Genomic DNA, 18,839 nt, shown 5'->3' with positions numbered 1-18,839 from the left:
TGCTCGAAAAAACACTAGCGAAATGCTTGGCAAACAGCTCACACGATTGCGAAACTGACACAGCCGTCTCATCGCCAAGAAATACATTCGAAGGTACAGATGAACTTTTTCTTTTTGAGTTAACAAAACACCAAAAACTTCTTGGGTTGCGTTTCAGTTTAGTCTGCGTACGGAGTACATATGATTTGTATAAACTTGCATTGAGAGCACGGTAGGCATTGGCCGAGTGATGAAAATTACGAACGTTAACAGCATTTCGTAGACGATGCATTTTTCGCTGATATGAGTTTCGCTTACGTTTTAATTGTCGTAGTTCCCAAGTGCTCCAAGCTGGGGTGACAGATGGTCTGAGGCGAGGTACATTTTGATCAAGCCAGCTATTTATTTCAAAGCAGAAGATTTCTGCCATAACATCAACTTCCCTGGTAGCAAACAATAAATCCCAATCTACATTGCTTAAATAAACGGACAAAGCAGAAAAATCCACCAACAAATAGACCAGTTGGCCAACATGCAGCGTTTAGTGCTTGTTGCTTGTGTACTGGATCCAGACCAATTTTGAATGAGATGTAAGTTAACCTTGATGAGTCCGTTCCTTTGGGTACTAAACGAATGGCATCAAAGGGAGCATCCAAATTTAAACACCGAGCGACTATTTTCTGTACATCCTCGTTACTGATAAGGGGATGAAATCCCGATAAACAGAGCCAGAATCTAGGCTGAGCTGCAGGAGGTGTAATGAAGGGAACAGAGAGATCACCAAAATCAATTTGATTAGTTCCGCGATCGGCACCTGGGCGAATAGCTTGACCATTTTCACCACGACGACGTTTTGCACCTATTGGCCATATCGGATTTCGTACAGGCGGCTTAGGAGTTGAAACATTGGAGATGCTATCGACTTTTTTGCTAAGCACTTCAACAATATCGGTCAGTTGCTGTATCTGTACATTGATATTGCTTTTGCATGTACTGGTGGATGTCGTATTTGGATTAAGATCAGCCAAATACGCACAAATGCTTCTAGCATTTAGCATATCTCTGCACTTCGTGCAAATAAACACCGCTTTACCTTGAGCAAAAATATCTTTGCATGAGCGAAGATTGAAACCACAACAGTTTTGACTGATGTGGAACGGAGTTTCGCATAAGCCGCAGCGTACTGGTTCCAAATCGTTGATTTCATGGTGACACTCTCCGCATTGTTCTTTTGCCATGTTTGTTTTGATCAAGCTACGCTGATGAGCTGATGATTATATGACGCAATTGACTGGTATTGGTGCTAACGGTCGGTAGTGCGCCAAGAACACAACAAGTTGGCCAAAAAACAGCAAAATGCGTAGATGCGGTAGAAAACCAGACGAGTGTTTGAACTACTAATGATACCAGATGCACTACCGGACACGATGGAATAAGAACGGATACGATATTTAGAATTTTACACTATAAAATCGCAAAATACAATGACTACGAGTCGCTTTTAAACTGTATCAGTTGACAAGGTTGCCACAATACACAATTACACGAAAAGGATAATATTTATTTGTAGGTAGCATCTATAAAATCCAGCATCGGCTGGGCATATACTTGTAGTAATTTACCTGGCCAAAACAATGCCTGCGTGAATGTTCAGGGCTGAATGTCTAAGTCGACTCGATGCGATGTGAATTCACGACCAGTAGAGATTACGATCGTCGATCTGCTATTCTTAAGTCTGCTCCCAATGATTCGCGAACGTGGTGATCGCGCTGGTCCGACGGTCCGGTTCGCTCGAGTATTTTGTGGTAATATTGAAGAACGATAAAAATGGGTGTTAGGAGACGCAAGTGAATCTTCAGCTGAACATATACGTAGTTTGTTCTACATACCCAACAAAATAAAAAAAAACGCAGCTTCCTATTCAGCTCTCGAATTCCATCTCCTGGAAAAGTCCTCTTCTGATTACTGCCAGCATGCAATGGCCTTAACATGCGAAAATGATCCTGAGCGATCGATGAATAGCGGCGTCTCTCTACGACTGTAGCGGCGTCATTCAGCACCGCGATGGCGTCAATCCTTTGTTTTTTTTATTCAATAATATATTATAATATTAAGGCACACTGCTTAAGCTCTAAGATGCCAAGGGTATTTACTAATCTTAATTACGACTAACTTAAAACTAGAATAGTATCATTATGTAATGTAGTATCGGGGTAGCGGATTCTCGACAATTCAGCTTTCAGCAGGCGAGGTGAATTGAATATTGGGTGAGGGTCTTCCAAATGGCGAATATCCATGTTGGCCGCATCCTTCGGTCCGTGTGGGTCCGCGGGAAACACCCCCAGGCTACGAAGGCCCGGCGGGTGGCCCGCATGCTGGTCATTGACTGGAGCGGTCTTCCGGTGATGGTGATGTTACGGAAGAGAATGAAAAAAAAAGAAGTAAATATTGTGGGAAACGGGGTAAAAAGGGGTGTGGGAACAAAATGTTTGGAAACGACAGAGATCTAATTAGTTGCCATCGAGATGGTGAAAAAACAGGGAAAGGGGAACGAAAATGTTAGTGACAAAAAAAAGATCTTGTTAATTCCAATGAAGATGGTGGACAGGGACGGGGATCGAGAGAATCGGGCGGATGTTAGTGTCGAACCTGTAGGTGGAGATTATATTTTCTGAGCGAGGAATAACACATTACACTTGTATATCAATGTGTTTAAGGTACTGGTATATGAGAAGCATATATGAACTATCCCGACTCGCCAACACATCCCGAACCGGCACCTCAGGCGGTCTACCTCGGGCCCTGAGGGATTCCAGCAGCTTCGACCTGGCGTCACGATACTCTACGCACGACCACACGACATGCTCGATGTCCTGATAACCGTCGCCACAGGTGCAGAGCCCGTTCTCCACGATCCCGATACGTCGGAGATGTGCGTTGAAGGTATAGTGATTTGACATGAGCCGTGACATAACGCGAATGAAATCACGACTCATGTTCATCCCCTTGAACCAAGGTTTCGTCGATACCTTAGGGATAATGGAGTGTAGCCATCGTCCCAGTTCGTCATTCGTCCATGAAGTTTGCCAACTTTCGAGAGTTTTCTGACGAGAAATACTGAAAAATTCATTGAAGCAGATTGGTCTTTCATAAATATCACCTTCCAATGCGCCCACTTTAGACAATAATTCTGCCTTTTCATTGCCCGGAATGGAACAATGCGAAGGGACCCAGACTAACGATATTAAATAAGACCGTTCAGATAAAGTTCTCAAATGTTCCCGTATTTTCCCCAGGAAATATGGGGGATACTTTCCTGGCTTCATTGCCCGGAGAGCTTCTATTGAACTTAGACTGTCCGTGACAATGAAGTAATGGTCTTTGGGCATGGTTTCAATGATCTCGAGGGTGTACTGAATAGCAGCTAATTCTGCGACGTAAACTGAAGCCGGATCACTGAGTTTGTAAGAAGCGGTGATGTTTTGATTGAAGATGCCGAAGCCTGTGGACTCGTTGATGTTTGATCCGTCAGTGTAAAACACCTTTTCACAGTTATCTGTTCTAAATTTATTATAAAAAATATTTGGGGCCACTTGAGGGCGCACGTGATTCGGAATTCCACGAATTTCTTCTCTCATGGATGTGTCGAAAAACACAGTAGAATCAGAAGTATCCAAGAAATGAGCACGGTTGGAAACAAACGAAGAAGGATTAATATTCTGAGCCATGTAATCAAAATACAAGGACATAAAACGGGTTTGAGAATTAAGCTCAACTAACCTTTAGAAATTTTCAATCACCAGACGATTCAAAATGTCGCATCGAATGAGCAAACGATATGAGAGATCCCAGATCCGGTTTTTCTATGGGAGAACACGCGCCAGCACTTCGAGACTCATCGTATGAGTCGATTGCATGCAACCCAAGGAAATACGCAAACAACGATGCTGAATTCTTTCCAGCTTGATGAAATGAGTGTTCGCCACTGATCGGAAGCAGAAGCATCCGTATTCCATCACGGACAATATCGTTGTTTGATACAACCTGATCAGGTCTCCTGGGTGGGCACCCCACCATGATCCGGTTATTGTACGAAGAAAGTTGATTCTCTGCTGGCATTTTTGTTTCAGATACCTAATGTGACATCCCCAGGTGCCTTTGGAGTCGAACCAGACCCCGAGATATTTAAATGTGAAGGCCTGAGCTATGGTTTCACCCCCTGTCAATCCTTTGTTGTCCTTCGCAAAAATGTATTGTTCAAGCTCGTTTGAGTGTCCAGTGTTCCCTTGTTTCCTATCGATTGGTTCAATTCCGATTCCTCCCGATGTGAGATCCGGTTCAAAGGACCATTTTATTTTTGCTTAACATTTAACATTTTAATATTTTTTTACTCTTTCGGGAGCTCCCCTTGGAACACCCGTACTCGAGCGTGATCGATATTATACTGGTCTCTATTCACTTCGCTTATGATTTACTTATCGGTAGGTAGATGATCATCCTTCCTTTTCACGCCAAGATGGTTCCATGTATTCATTCCATAAACCTTGCTGGATGCGCAGGGTTAGATAGCTGGCAATGGCTGCAATATTTTTATAGCGATTGAACTGACAGTATACTCCGACAGAGTCTTTTACATCCGTAACGGTGTGCTTTATTTTATGGTACGAAGTTGAAGATTTTGAAGAAATAGGTCATGACAACGCTTAGAACCGGATGCCGGGGACTGGTATAAACGAAATCCCTATCGAAAGGGCCTATCGATGAAAATGGATTGGAGCCCAGTTTTTTTTCATGTTTTGAATCGCCGCTCTATATAACTGAAAATTTTAACACTCTTCTTCTTATAATTCCGGAATCGGAGATCGGATCCGAAAGAAATTCCATAACGCACACTTCTATAGTTCTACATTCTATAGCATTGGATACATTACATACATATTATTGAAATATCGAACTTATTGGAAATTACAAGAAGATTGGAGACAAAGATTTTACAGTGGAACATTTTGTCGCTTACCCAAAATATTTACTAAGTGCTCTTTTCAGGAATCCATCGGCTGTTGATTCAATAGGATCTACTAAATCATATACACTCTTTTTACGCGATGATCGACGACTTTTGTGCCATCCCCATTGCTCTAGAATTTTTAATTCACTTCCACGACGTCGACTTTTTGTTTCCAATTCAGTTGTTAGATCTAGAAGGCAAAATAAAACTAATTAGAAAACTATTTTCCGATTGAAAAATTTAACAAAAGAGGCAACACAAAACAAATAAATATACTCCTTACCCAGTGCTTGAGTGACATGAAGAATAAAGCGAAAATACTAGTTTGTGTTATGAATAAAGAAGATGAACTTGGTTGGAAAGCTGCAACCGTGAAGCAGTCTAGAATTAGAACGTGTTCGATGTACGCTGCCCCGTGGCGTACCGATTTTCCAAAAAACACCTTCTTGCGAACTTTCATTCAATTTCTTTTTGTCGTGAATACGACTTACTTTACTATGGGGTTCCTTTTCAAAATTAACCCCCTGAGAAAGTGATAAGTTTTTGATCGTGAATATCTCTTGCTGTATCTAACGAATCAACATAATTTTTGCTACATGCCATCGGAAATATGATCACAATTTTATGATAAAATTTTCAGTTGTGTGACATAATCTCAAATTGTTCAAAATTAAACTTTTCTGAAATGTTTGGTATAAACGAGTATCAGAGAGGATAATTCATAAGGCGTGTTTACCTTTCTCGTATTTTGAAAGCTCATAGCTCAGTGATCTGTGGAAGGATTTATATAATCTAACTACCAATAGAATCGAAATTTTTCAACTTAAACGTGTACAGCAAAAGCACTGAAGTATTTCAATAGTACACTATTGAAAAACCTATCTCATTTGACCCATGCCAACACCAGCCAATCAGAACGCGCTCTGAGGAAGAGAACAAAATATCTGCTGCTGTACAACAAACCGTTCGAGAAAAATGTTCCGAAAAGTGGTGAATATCGTAGTGAGTTTCTCAATTTGGTCCTTCTAAGTGCTAGAAAAGAATCCCTACAGCATATTGATAGTTTCTTTCAATAAATTATGCAAATCCGAAATGAAATAATCGACATTAAAATTCTGTATGCGGTTATTTTTATAACCGTTAGGACCGCCGATTAGTGAAAAAGCTACAAACGATATCACGTAAAAGAAAGCTCCTAACAAAAATTGAATCAGTTTGGATTCTATCGCCAATGCGAGCAGATGTATTTTGTGTCGTTTGCAAAGCTAGTTTCGCTTCCGACAAGAGCGATTACGTCACAGCTGCCAGTCATTTGCATGGATGAAAATACAACGGTGGAGAGCAATACACCAAATCAGCCGATTTAATGACTCTTAAAGTTTTCTGAAGAACTATTAGGATTTGTTGTTCGCAAATCGAAAGGAAATATCCTCAGTTTAGTGCAAATCTAGAACAGTTTGGTAAGATTCTTTTACTTTTCGCTGTGTGAAATTCACAGCAATCGAGATCAAGTGAAGCCTTCGTTGTTTTGCGAAAAATGTTCCAGAGTTCGTAGAGAACTACACAATTTGACCCTTCTGAATGCTAGAAACGAGTCCCTACAGCATATTGATAGTTTCTTTCAATAAATTATGCAAATCCGAAATGAAATAATCGACATTAAAATTCTGTATGCGGCTTTTTTTAATAGCCGTTAGGACCGCCCATTAGTGAAAATGCTACAAACGAAATCACGTAAAAGAATGCTCCTAACAAAAATTGAATCAGTTTGGATTCTATCGCCAATACGAGCAGATGTATTTTGTGCCGTTTGCAAAGCTAGTTTCGCTTCCGACAAGAGCGATTACGTCACAGCTGCCAGTCATTTGCATGGATGAAAATACAACGGTGGAGCGCAATACACCAAATCAGCCGTTTTAATGACTCTAAAAGTTTTCTGAAGAACTATTAGGATTTGTTGTTCGCAAATCGAAAGGAAATATCCTCAGTTTAGTGCAAATCTAGAACAGTTTGGTAAGATTCTTGTACTTTTCGCTGTGTGAAATTCACAGCAATCGAGATCAAGTGAAGCCTTCTTTGTTTTGCGAAAAATGTTCCAGAGTTCGTAGAGAACTACACAATTTGACCCTTCTGAATGCTAGAAACGAGTCCCTACAGCATATTGATAGTTTCTTTCAATAAATTATGCAAATCCGAAATGAAATAATCGACATTAAAATTCTGTATGCGGCTTTTTTTATAGCCGTTAGGACCGTCCATTAGTGAAAATGCTACAAACGAAATCACGTAAAAGAATGCTCCTAACAAACATTGAATCAGTTTGGATTCTATCGCCAATACGAGCAGATGTATTTTGTGCCGTTTGCAAAGCTAGTTTCGCTTCCGACAAGAGCGATTACGTCACAGCTGCCAGTCATTTGCAAGGATGAAAATACAACGGTGGAGAGCATTACACCAAATCAGCCGTTCTAATGGCTCTAAAAGTTTTCTGAAGAACTATTAGGATTTGTTGTTCGCAAATCGAAAGGAAATATCCTAAGTTTAGTGCAAGTCTAAAACAGTTTAGATAGATTTTTGCACTTTTCGTTGTGTGAAATTCACAGTAATCGAGATCAAGCCTTCTTTGTTTTTGCGAAAAATGTGGGAAAGGGGAATGCTTGCATAATTCATACAATTGATCAACTAATTGATATTCGGAAGTGTTAAGGAACATAACAGTTGTTTTCGTATTCACGACATCCAGTTATGTCTCTGACATTACCCACCCGCCTTTTTTCACACGGAGAATCTTCCGATCATAATATTGCGATATCACAGTTTGAGATTTTTGCGATAGTCGATTCAACTAATTTCTTTTTAATTCAACTCTTGTATGTTACAGAGTGCAGTAAGCAAGACCGGAGGGAAACAATTAAAAGCAGTTTATTTCTGAACTGTTCTGATCGGTGGTTGGGTTTGTACTGATGAAAAGTTTTTCTTCTCTAACAGCTACGGTTGTTATAGCTGTTACTGTTGACGACAGTTGGAGTCGTAGTAACTTGTAAGCTACTGCGTTAACACCCCCTCTCAATCCGACAATCCGAGATGAGACTCTTGTTACAACATCGTCACGAACTACCTGAAGATCCTTCAAAATACCAGTTATCCACACAGACTCTGCTGTTGCAGCACTAAGAGCAACATACTCGGCTTCACTTGATGACAATGACACCGTGGATTGCTTCTTGCTACTCCATGATACAGTACATCCAAAAACTTTGAAAATGTATCCACTGATCGATTTTCGGTCCTCGAGATCAGCAGCCCAATCCGCATCTGCATACCCGACTAAAGCTTCAGACTCGTTGTTCTTTTTATATACGAGACACACAAATATCTCAATACTCGTTTCAATGCATTCCAATGAACAGTCGACGATTCCTGCTGGAAACGACCGAGGTAACCCACAGGATAACAAATGTCTGGCCTGACACAGAGCATGATGTACATCAAGCTTCCAAGCAACTCTCGATGAGGTTCGCCCGCACTTTCACCACCACGAGACAATTGAAGTCCTTTTCCATGGGAGTCTTAGTCGGATTGCAATTGTTAATGCCAAAACGAATAAGCACCTTCACGATACTGGATTTTTGTGAGAGCTTCATGATACCTTCACTGTGGTTATACTCAACCGTTATCCCGAGAAAATGGCGCATTTTTCCACAATCGGTCATAGCGAAAACGGACGCAAGCTGCACCTTCAGCTTGTTAATCGACTCTAAGTTTCCTCCAGCTATGATTAGATCATCCACGTACAGGACAACATACAGCTTGTCAGCCTCACGAATTCTAATGTACAAACAGTAGTCGTGCATTGATCGAACGAATCCCAGTTTCTCGATCTGACTGTTGAACTTTTCATTCCAACAACGTGGAGATTGTTTCAGCCCGTATAACGACTTCAGCAGCTTACATGCTGTTCCTGGTGGAGCTTCGACTCCGTCTGGAATCGAGATGTAAATCGTCTCTTTCAGCTCGCCATGGAGAAAAGCCGTCTTCACATCCATTTAATGAAAGTAGAAGCCTTTGTGTACACCCACCGCAAGTACGATCCTGATCGTTGCAAGTTTGGCTACTGGTGCATACGTTTCCTCGAAATCCAATCCTGATTTCTGCTGGAATCCCTTGGCGACAAGTCTCGCCTTGTATTTCAATATCCTTCCAGTCTCGTCCTCCTTTAGCCGGAACACCCACTTGGTTTTTAGTGGTTTCACATTAACAGGACATTGAACCAATTTCCATACTTGATTGGTCTCCATTGATTTCAGTTTGTCACGCACACCCTCCAGCCACTCTTCTTTGTGCCGTTTGCAAAGCTAGTTTCGCTTCCGACAAGAGCGATTACGTCACAGCTGCCAGTCATTTGCAAGGATGAAAATACAACGGTGGAGAGCATTACACCAAATCAGCCGTTCTAATGGCTCTAAAAGTTTTCTGAAGAACTATTAGGATTTGTTGTTCGCAAATCGAAAGGAAATATCCTAAGTTTAGTGCAAGTCTAAAACAGTTTAGATAGATTTTTGCACTTTTCGTTGTGTGAAATTCACAGTAATCGAGATCAAGCCTTCTTTGTTTTTGCGAAAAATGTGGGAAAGGGGAATGCTTGCATAATTCATACAATTGATCAACTAATTGATATTCGGAAGTGTTAAGGAACATAACAGTTGTTTTCGTATTCACGACATCCAGTTATGTCTCTGACATTACCCACCCGCCTTTTTTCACACGGAGAATCTTCCGATCATAATATTGCGATATCACAGTTTGAGATTTTTGCGATAGTCGATTCAACTAATTTCTTTTTAATTCAACTCTTGTATGTTACAGAGTGCAGTAAGCAAGACCGGAGGGAAACAATTAAAAGCAGTTTATTTCTGAACTGTTCTGATCGGTGGTTGGGTTTGTACTGATGAAAAGTTTTTCTTCTCTAACAGCTACGGTTGTTATAGCTGTTACTGTTGACGACAGTTGGAGTCGTAGTAACTTGTAAGCTACTGCGTTAACACCCCCTCTCAATCCGACAATCCGAGATGAGACTCTTGTTACAACATCGTCACGAACTACCTGAAGATCCTTCAAAATACCAGTTATCCAAACAGACTCTGCTGTTGCAGCACTAAGAGCAACATACTCGGCTTCACTTGATGACAATGACACCGTGGATTGCTTCTTGCTACTCCATGATACAGTACATCCAAAAACTTTGAAAATGTATCCACTGATCGATTTTCGGTCCTCGAGATCAGCAGCCCAATCCGCATCTGCATACCCGACTAAAGCTTCAGACTCGTTGTTCTTTTTATATACGAGACACACAAATATCTCAATACTCGTTTCAATGCATTCCAATGAACAGTCGACGATTCCTGCTGGAAACGACCGAGGTAACCCACAGGATAACAAATGTCTGGCCTGACACAGAGCATGATGTACATCAAGCTTCCAAGCAACTCTCGATGAGGTTCGCCCGCACTTTCACCACCACGAGACAATTGAAGTCCTTTTCCATGGGAGTCTTAGTCGGATTGCAATTGTTAATGCCAAAACGAATAAGCACCTTCACGATACTGGATTTTTGTGAGAGCTTCATGATACCTTCACTGTGGTTATACTCAACCGTTATCCCGAGAAAATGGCGCATTTTTCCACAATCGGTCATAGCGAAAACGGACGCAAGCTGCACCTTCAGCTTGTTAATCGACTCTAAGTTTCCTCCAGCTATGATTAGATCATCCACGTACAGGACAACATACAGCTTGTCAGCCTCACGAATTCTAATGTACAAACAGTAGTCGTGCATTGATCGAACGAATCCCAGTTTCTCGATCTGACTGTTGAACTTTTCATTCCAACAACGTGGAGATTGTTTCAGCCCGTATAACGACTTCAGCAGCTTACATGCTGTTCCTGGTGGAGCTTCGACTCCGTCTGGAATCGAGATGTAAATCGTCTCTTTCAGCTCGCCATGGAGAAAAGCCGTCTTCACATCCATTTAATGAAAGTAGAAGCCTTTGTGTACACCCACCGCAAGTACGATCCTGATCGTTGCAAGTTTGGCTACTGGTGCATACGTTTCCTCGAAATCCAATCCTGATTTCTGCTGGAATCCCTTGGCGACAAGTCTCGCCTTGTATTTCAATATCCTTCCAGTCTCGTCCTCCTTTAGCCGGAACACCCACTTGGTTTTTAGTGGTTTCACATTAACAGGACATTGAACCAATTTCCATACTTGATTGGTCTCCATTGATTTCAGTTTGTCACGCACACCCTCCAGCCACTGTTCTTGACCATCATGAGCGTAAATTTGCTTATAGCCTTCAGGAACATCAGGTAGCCTGCGCTCCCGTTCGCTATGCCATGATGACGAGTCCATGTTAATCTCGTGTCTTTCTGATTGCGAAGGGAGCGCGCGGGCAGCTAAAGATTCAATTGATTCATCCTCTTGATCACTGACTTCTTCGTTGGCTTGCTCATCTCCTAGATCATCTGATACTGGTTCAGCATCCCCCTCTTGCTCGAGTGGCGGTAATACTACTAATGGTTTTTCGTCTTCTTTGGACTCAGCTGAGTACGGAAAAAAGTCGAACATCTCGAGCAATTACCATCTTTTTGGTTTTCTTGTTCCAAAGGCGGTATCCGTTAGGAGCGTAGCCGATCATTACCACGCTTTGACTCTTTTTGCGAAGCTGCGATGGAATCCATGCATAAGCCTTACATACAAACACGCAAAGCTTTGCTAGATCTGGTTTGGAATCTATCCAGCTTTCAGCTGGCGTAACACTTTCAGAGAAAGGACTGCGATTGATCAGGAACACTGCGGTTAAGGCAGCTTCATTCCACATCGACTTCGGCATTGACACATCAATCAACATAGTCCTTACTTTTTCAACAAGCGTTCTGTTCAACCGCTCAGCCACACCATTCTGTTGGGGTGTATAAGCCACTGTAGTTTCTACTTGGATACCTTTTTCTTTGTAGAATGATTTTTGCGCCGTAGAGCCATACTCTCGACCTTGATCTACGGTTAGTTTCGAGATCCGCATACCGAACTTAGCGGTCACCAGCGCTTCATATTCTCGAAATTTCTCAAATACCTCCGACTTCCGCTTCATGAGATAAATCATTGCAAAATGCACACATCAGAATGGGTACGTTCCAAAATTCGCTTTGCTCTATCACGTGATCCATTGAAAGGATCCCGACAATGCTTACCTTGAGCGCAAGCATCGCAGGACTGAAGTTTCCCAGGTTTGAAATTTACACCAGTTGCTAGCTCTTTCCGAACGATCGTAGCCATACCACTTTGACTGAGATGTCCCAAGCGTCGGTGCCAAAGCTCATTACGAACAACTTGACAAATGTTCGCTGCAGCTACCATTACCTTGATGTCGAGCTCGTAAAGATTTTCTTTTCTTCGGGGCAGGGATGACAACATTACCATCTTTTTTCAATACTGCTTTATTCTTCAGGAACAGTACTTCCATACCTACGTTCGCGAGCTTTTGTACCGACAGCAGGTTATCTCGTAGATTCGGTACATACAGCACCTTCCGCACGTTGAGATGTATGCCTTGGTTACTTAAACCATATATTTCACCTTCTTCCCTCGCAACTAGATTCTGCCCATCCTTCGCAACATTTATCACCACGGGAGTCGTCAAGGTTTCAACCTTATCAAAGAAACTCTTCACGTTCACTAAATGATCACTCGCTCCCGAATCCAGTTTGAAGTGGATAATCTTTTCACTCGGTTTCGTAGCTGCGTCGCGACTCACCATAAAACTGACAGCCTTTTCTTCTGTGACTGCATGTGCTTCTCTCTGCTTACAGTCCTTCTTCATGAGACCAAGTTTTCCACATTTATGGCATTTTCCCTTGAACTTGCCAACATACTTCTTTTGCTGGTTACCTGCAAACGCTGCTGGTCTTGCTTCAGAAGTTTCATCCATGCGATCGGTACGCTTTTGCTCTTCCACTAACAATCTTTGCTTGACAAAATCCAGGTTCAAATCTTCTTCCCTGATATTTTCAAGTGCCGTAACCAATGGATCATACGTATCCGGTAAACTTTGAAACAACTGAGAGACGAGATCTCCATCGGATTAAACCGCACCAGCCGTTCTCAGTATTCTTACCAAATCTTCGAACATCAGAAAGTGTGACCGCATTGAGGCCCCCTCCCTCATACTCAAACGACCCAGTTGCTTCCTTAGGAGAGTTTGACTCGCCACCGACTTCTTGGCATAAACTTCGCCCAAGCTCGTCCACATATCCTTTGCGCTTTGTTTGTTCCGGACCACTTCCAGAGCTTCATCAGCCAGGAATCCAACGATTAAGCTTTTTGCCTTCCGGTCAGCTTCCTCGAACTTCTTCTTCTCCGCTTCCACAGATGGAACATCGGTTGTCAAGGCCTTCAGCACGTCCACTGAATCCAGAAACAACTTGACGCGGAAACTCCAATTTTCGAAGCCTGGTTAACCGGAATATTGTGGAATTCCGTGAATTTGCGGGGTGCTCATAACCTCTTGTATGTTACAGAGTGCAGTAAGCAAGACCGGAGGGAAACAATTAAAAGCAGTTTATTTTTGAACTGTTCTGATCGGTGGTTAGGTTTGTACTGATGAAAAGTTTTTCTTCTCTAACAGCTACGGTTGTTATAGCTGTTACTGTTGACGACAGTTGGAGTCGTAGTAACTTGTAAGCTACTGCGTTAACAACAACCAATATGGTTTTTGATTTGCATATTTTTATGTAGTTGAAAAATGTGTTGTTTTGAATGCCGTCAAATGCCGGAGACGTCGAGTTCGCTTTCACATCTCATCCAAGTCAGTCGATAAAATAAAACCGCTTACATTCGGGACGGAAGAAACCAAGTACAGTATTGTGTAGTGAACCATAGAACGATCTCGAAATGAGTGAACCGAACGAACAAAAGCTACCGCTCGTACGAAAGAATACAATTATTGTTGACTTCAGGCAGTGCAAAATTCGACCTTCGATACGAGAACTTGAAGGTAAGCTTAAAGAGCAAATGAATCTTGACATTAAACGTGTGCATTTACTTCAATGCAATAAGACAAATACTGTTGTTTACATCCAGTTTTATAATGCAATTCAATTCGCAAAAGAAATTAACAATGTGCACTATGTGGAGCACGAAAACATTAAGTACATTTCATTATATATGGAATATAGTGCGTGTGCATGATCTTCCCTCAAGCGCCATCAATCCTTATATTCGCAAAACTATGTCCCAATACGGAGAGATTCTCTCTATCGAAAAAGAAAAGTGGAAGTACTTCTTTCCCGGTATTTTAAATGGCGTACGTTTGTTACGCATGTGCTTGAAGAGGCCTATACCTTCTTATGTGACTTTCGGTCAGTATACAAGGATTCCGTGTAAATCACTTGTTCCCTATGACAATCAGATGGCCACATGTCAATATTTCCAAAAAGCTGTTCACTGCGGTAAGTCATGTGATAAACTGGACAAGGAAACAACTACACCAAAGGACAACGGTGCTTCTTTCAAACTAACCCCAAGCAACCCCAGTACACCAGTGACAGCTGCCAACAACAGCTGCAGTTAACATCTTACCCTCCAAGCAACCAGCGTGCAGGCTCTCCGTTCGCTCTAGTGCGGTGTTACAGCATCCTCGCCCTTGCTGCATTCTTCTCTTCGACCCACTGCTGACATTCGCCGTCAAACCAGTCATTTCCTCGATTCGATAACCTCGTACCTAGTACGGTTGAAGCAGTGCTACTCACGGCGGACCTTATATTACCCCAGCCGTCTTCAAGAGTAGCCGCGCCAAGCTGCTCTTCCGTTGGTAGCACTTGTTCCAGTTGTTACGCGTATTCCTTTGCAGTACGAACGTAGCGTAGTTGCTCGAGATTGAGTCCCGGCGTTCCTGTGCAACGAGTGTTATGCACCGTCGATAGTTTGAGCACAAACCGCGACAAGGTAGTGGTCAGAAGCAATGTTGGCACTGCCGTAGGTGCGGACATTGATGACGTCGGAGAAGAATCGCCCGTTGATATTTTTGCGGGGAAGAAGGTGCTTCGAACTAGCATTCCTCGGGAGGCTGCAAAGTTCACGCATCGTTGGCCGTTGTCGTTTGTTATCGCGTGCAGGCTCTCCAGCTCGATTACAGGCCTGTATATTGCCACCCGGCCTACCTGAGCATTCATGTCGCCGATGACGAGTTTTACATCCCGCCGTGGACAGCTGTCGTAGGTTCGTTCCAGCTGCGCGTAAAATGCTTCCTTCTCGTCATCGGGTCTCGTCTCATGTGGGCAGTGCACATTGATGATGCTGTAATTGAAGAGACGACCCTTGATCTTCAATACGCACATCCTATCACTGATTGGCTGCCACCCAATCACGCGCTAACACATCTTGCCCAACACTTAAAATCTCGTTCCTAGAAAGCTGGTTGTCTCACAGCTCTGGTAGAAGGTAGCCGCTCGATGCCCACTTTTCCACACCTTCTGCCCTGTCCAACAAAGTTACTGCAGCGCTACGACATCGAAGCCGCGGATTTGAAGCTCATCATGCAGCATTCGGTCGTATCCTGGGACGCCAAGCTATTTGCAGTTCCATGTGCCAAGCTTCCAATCGTAGTCCTTATTTCGTCACGTAGGTCTTTGTATTATTCCGAGTCGTATTTCTTCCTTGATTATGCGTAACAAGTGTTTTCCGGGCGGCTTGTTAGGCCTGCCTCAACCTCCTGTCTCGCCGGAGGGCAATTGTGTCAGCACTGTTTAGAGTCCCACACTGACACAAGGACGGTAATCAGCCGCTCCTAACATGGAGAACAGATCCCAACATGGGCAACAGACGCTCGGATAGGCTTGCTCTCTGTAAAGAGAAAGCAAGCTCCCCTTTCCCTGTCAGCATACTACCAAGGTCTCACCGGGGTTGGTTACGCGATCTTTACTATGGTTACTCGCACCCCAGCCGGCACCGCGGGGAGGTAGGGATAGGAGTAACTGGACAAAAGGCTATGAACTACATTGGAGACTGAATTGCGCATTGTCCAGTCGTTTACAACCAGCTTATGAAAAAAGCGAAATTGACGTTCTCATACTGAGCACGTTATCTCCGAAACCAGGGGTTTAATCCGAATGAAAATTAGGATATTCGTATGACATCTTAAGAAATTACATCTCCGAGAAAAGTGAGTGGCATTATTTTCACATTTCCGGTGCATATCACCCTTTAATTCCGGAAGCTGAACTATGATCCAAATGATATTCAGGAACTTTAAATGGGACTATGAGACCTTTCATTTGAATCTAAGTTTGTGAAACATGGTTCAGCCATCTCCGAGAAAAGTGAGTGAAATTATTTTCACATTCTTGGTGCATAGCACCCTGTAATTTTGAAGCCGGAAGTCGGATAAAAAATGAAATTCAGAAAATTTTGTATGTGACTGTGAGACCTTTCATTTGAATCTAAGTTGGTGAAAATCGGTTTAGCCATATCTTTTTTTTTAACATGTTTATTGTCCAGTTTTTTAATATCTACTTGTTACATTTCAAATAAAATTTATAATTATCAATATTTTTTTCGTGTGTTGGTACACTTATCACATAGCATAAGAACCAAGAGAATGTTTTAAGTATAATCAGTCGGGTAAGTATGTACTGTCGCTTGAGGGTTGGGTAGATCCACTCATCAATTTGTAGATCTCTTAACCGCCGATCTGATGTTATAAAGATGCTTCGTTGAAAAGTGCAGATGGGTTTGTTTTCTCCACACTGGAAGAGATGGTTATCACATTTTGAGTCAGCTCTTCGGTTCATTTTATGAAGAAATTCATTAGTGACGACTTTACGATGTAAGACTGAAAACCATGTAGACCTCTGAAGAGAACTTAGTTTTTTTGAGTGTAAATTTTTGAATATTTGTATCACGTTGTGGATTTTCTCTGATTATTTTTGGGTTTTTTAATTGCTTCAGAAAGCAATGGTATATCTCACTAGAACTAGGTGCTCTCACTATTTCATTGGTTAGAAAGGCAGTCTCTTTTATCACTGTACGAATGTGTTCGTATTTACGGGGGATGGCAGCTATGTTTGGAGAACTCGCGTTGTGCTCTAGAAAACTCCACAAATATGGAAGGTCCAAAGCTATTCGCAGCATACGATTTGTTAATAGGGCTTTAGCTTTAATTGGAGGCGAATGCAGGTTTAGCCCTCCGCGATGTTTAGGTAGTATTAAGGTTTCAAACGCGATCCTGGTCCATGTTTTTCTATGCCATAAAAAGGAACCAATTCGCGAGATAATTTTTCCGCTATATTTGTTCGAGAGAGGAATCACTGATGCTGTGTACCACATTTTGGAAGTAATGAAGGTGTTGACCAAAATGATATTTTGTATTAAGTTCAATCTTCTCGAGTTGTTAATCCACATGTATTTCTGGATGCCTTGTAGGACGGTGAGCCAGTTTGGCTCTACGATATTATGAAAGTCTGCAGCGAAGTAGATTCCTAGGATCTTCACGGTGTCTTGCAGCTGTAGCCAGCTACTGCGTGGTGTGAGATTAATGTCTCCATTCTTGAGGGCAACAGTTTTTCGCATGTTTAATTTTGCTCCAGAAATAGCAGCAAAATCGGTAAAAACTTGTATTACTGCATTCAACTCATTTTCATTGTTGACGAACATCGAGATGTCGTCAGCGTAAGCATTTAATATTGCTTGTGGAAAGACACTTTGTAATTTATCAAGTAGAGGTTGCAAGTAAATAACAAACAGCAACATTGATAGGGGGTCCCCTTGACGGACGGATTTTTGAATTTTTATCTTGTTTCCCAGCTTACCATTGATCAGCACTCTTGAAAAGCTATTGTTCATACAGTACATGCATAGATTTATCAGATCAGAATTGAAATTCATTTTCTGCATCGTGCGAGTAAGAAAACCATGTTCCACTCTGTCAAATGCATGATCCAAATCAAAAGCTATCAGAAGTGTGTTTCCATGCTGCATTTTTAGTTCACATATGCGATCAAGTATTCGGGCTGTGGCTTCGAATATGTTTCGTTCCCCATTAGAACATTTTTGATTTTTCGTTAAAATCAGTGGAAGTGAGGGTCTCATTCTTTTTTTAATTATTCGAGCAAATATTTTGTAGTCCACGTTCAGTAACGAAATCGGTCGGTATGCTTGTATACTGTTGTCACACTTTTTCTTCTTTACTAACACTACGACTCCATCGAAAAACTTTTGTGGCGCTTGGGAGGACATTACTTCATTGATCACGAACGTAAATTCTCTACTACTTCCCACGCTCTTAAATAAAACTCTTTCGGTAACCCATTGCTGCCGGGGGATTTTCGTGATTGGCTTGACTTGATGGCTTGTAATATTTCATTTGATAAAATTTCATTCATTATGCTGCGATTGTCGTCATTATCATTCGGAATACGATTTATCGGCCTGAAATCATCGTTGTCTAGTGTGCGTGTGGAAGTGTACATAGTCTCGAAATAGGCATGTACATTCTGATGAATATCGTTTGGCTCTGTTATGGTGTCAGTTCCTTGCTGCAATGTTCTGATCGCGGTTTCAGCACGTCGATTCTTCTGATTTGATACGTGAAAGATAGATGTGTTTTCCCTACCAATGTAAACTTCATTCCAATATCGTGTTTGATGTGCATAGTTCCGTTGCAAAGAGAGCATCTGTCCTTTGATATGGTTTATTGCTTGTAGCTGTCGGGGATCACCATAATATCTGTCATATGCTGAACGAAGCAGAGTGTAGTACAGAGCCATTGTGTTATGAAAAGAGTGCCGTAGTACCGAT

The 18,839-nt window shown here is 42.0% G+C and overlaps 1 protein-coding gene across 11 annotated transcripts in view; it reads right to left on the bottom strand.

The window, feature by feature from the left end:
- Positions 1-18,839, bottom strand: part of LOC131427388 (calcineurin-binding protein cabin-1-like) — a 1,620,795-nt gene that overhangs the window by 1,456,059 nt on the left and 145,897 nt on the right. For all 11 annotated transcript variants that reach the window (XR_009229264.1, XR_009229263.1, XM_058590537.1 and 8 more), the window contains one exon: positions 4,997-5,177. Coding sequence is in view for 9 of the 11 variants with exons in the window: in XM_058590537.1 (XP_058446520.1) it covers positions 4,997-5,177 (181 nt within the window). In the remaining 2 variants the exon portion in view is untranslated. The remainder of the gene's footprint in view (positions 1-4,996; positions 5,178-18,839) is intronic.

Source organism: Malaya genurostris, chromosome 2, assembly GCF_030247185.1.
Source record: "Malaya genurostris strain Urasoe2022 chromosome 2, Malgen_1.1, whole genome shotgun sequence".
Lineage (NCBI taxonomy): Eukaryota > Metazoa > Arthropoda > Insecta > Diptera > Culicidae > Malaya > Malaya genurostris.
Note: the sequence above shows the minus strand (reverse complement) of the source record. Positions and strands in the feature narration are given on the sequence as shown.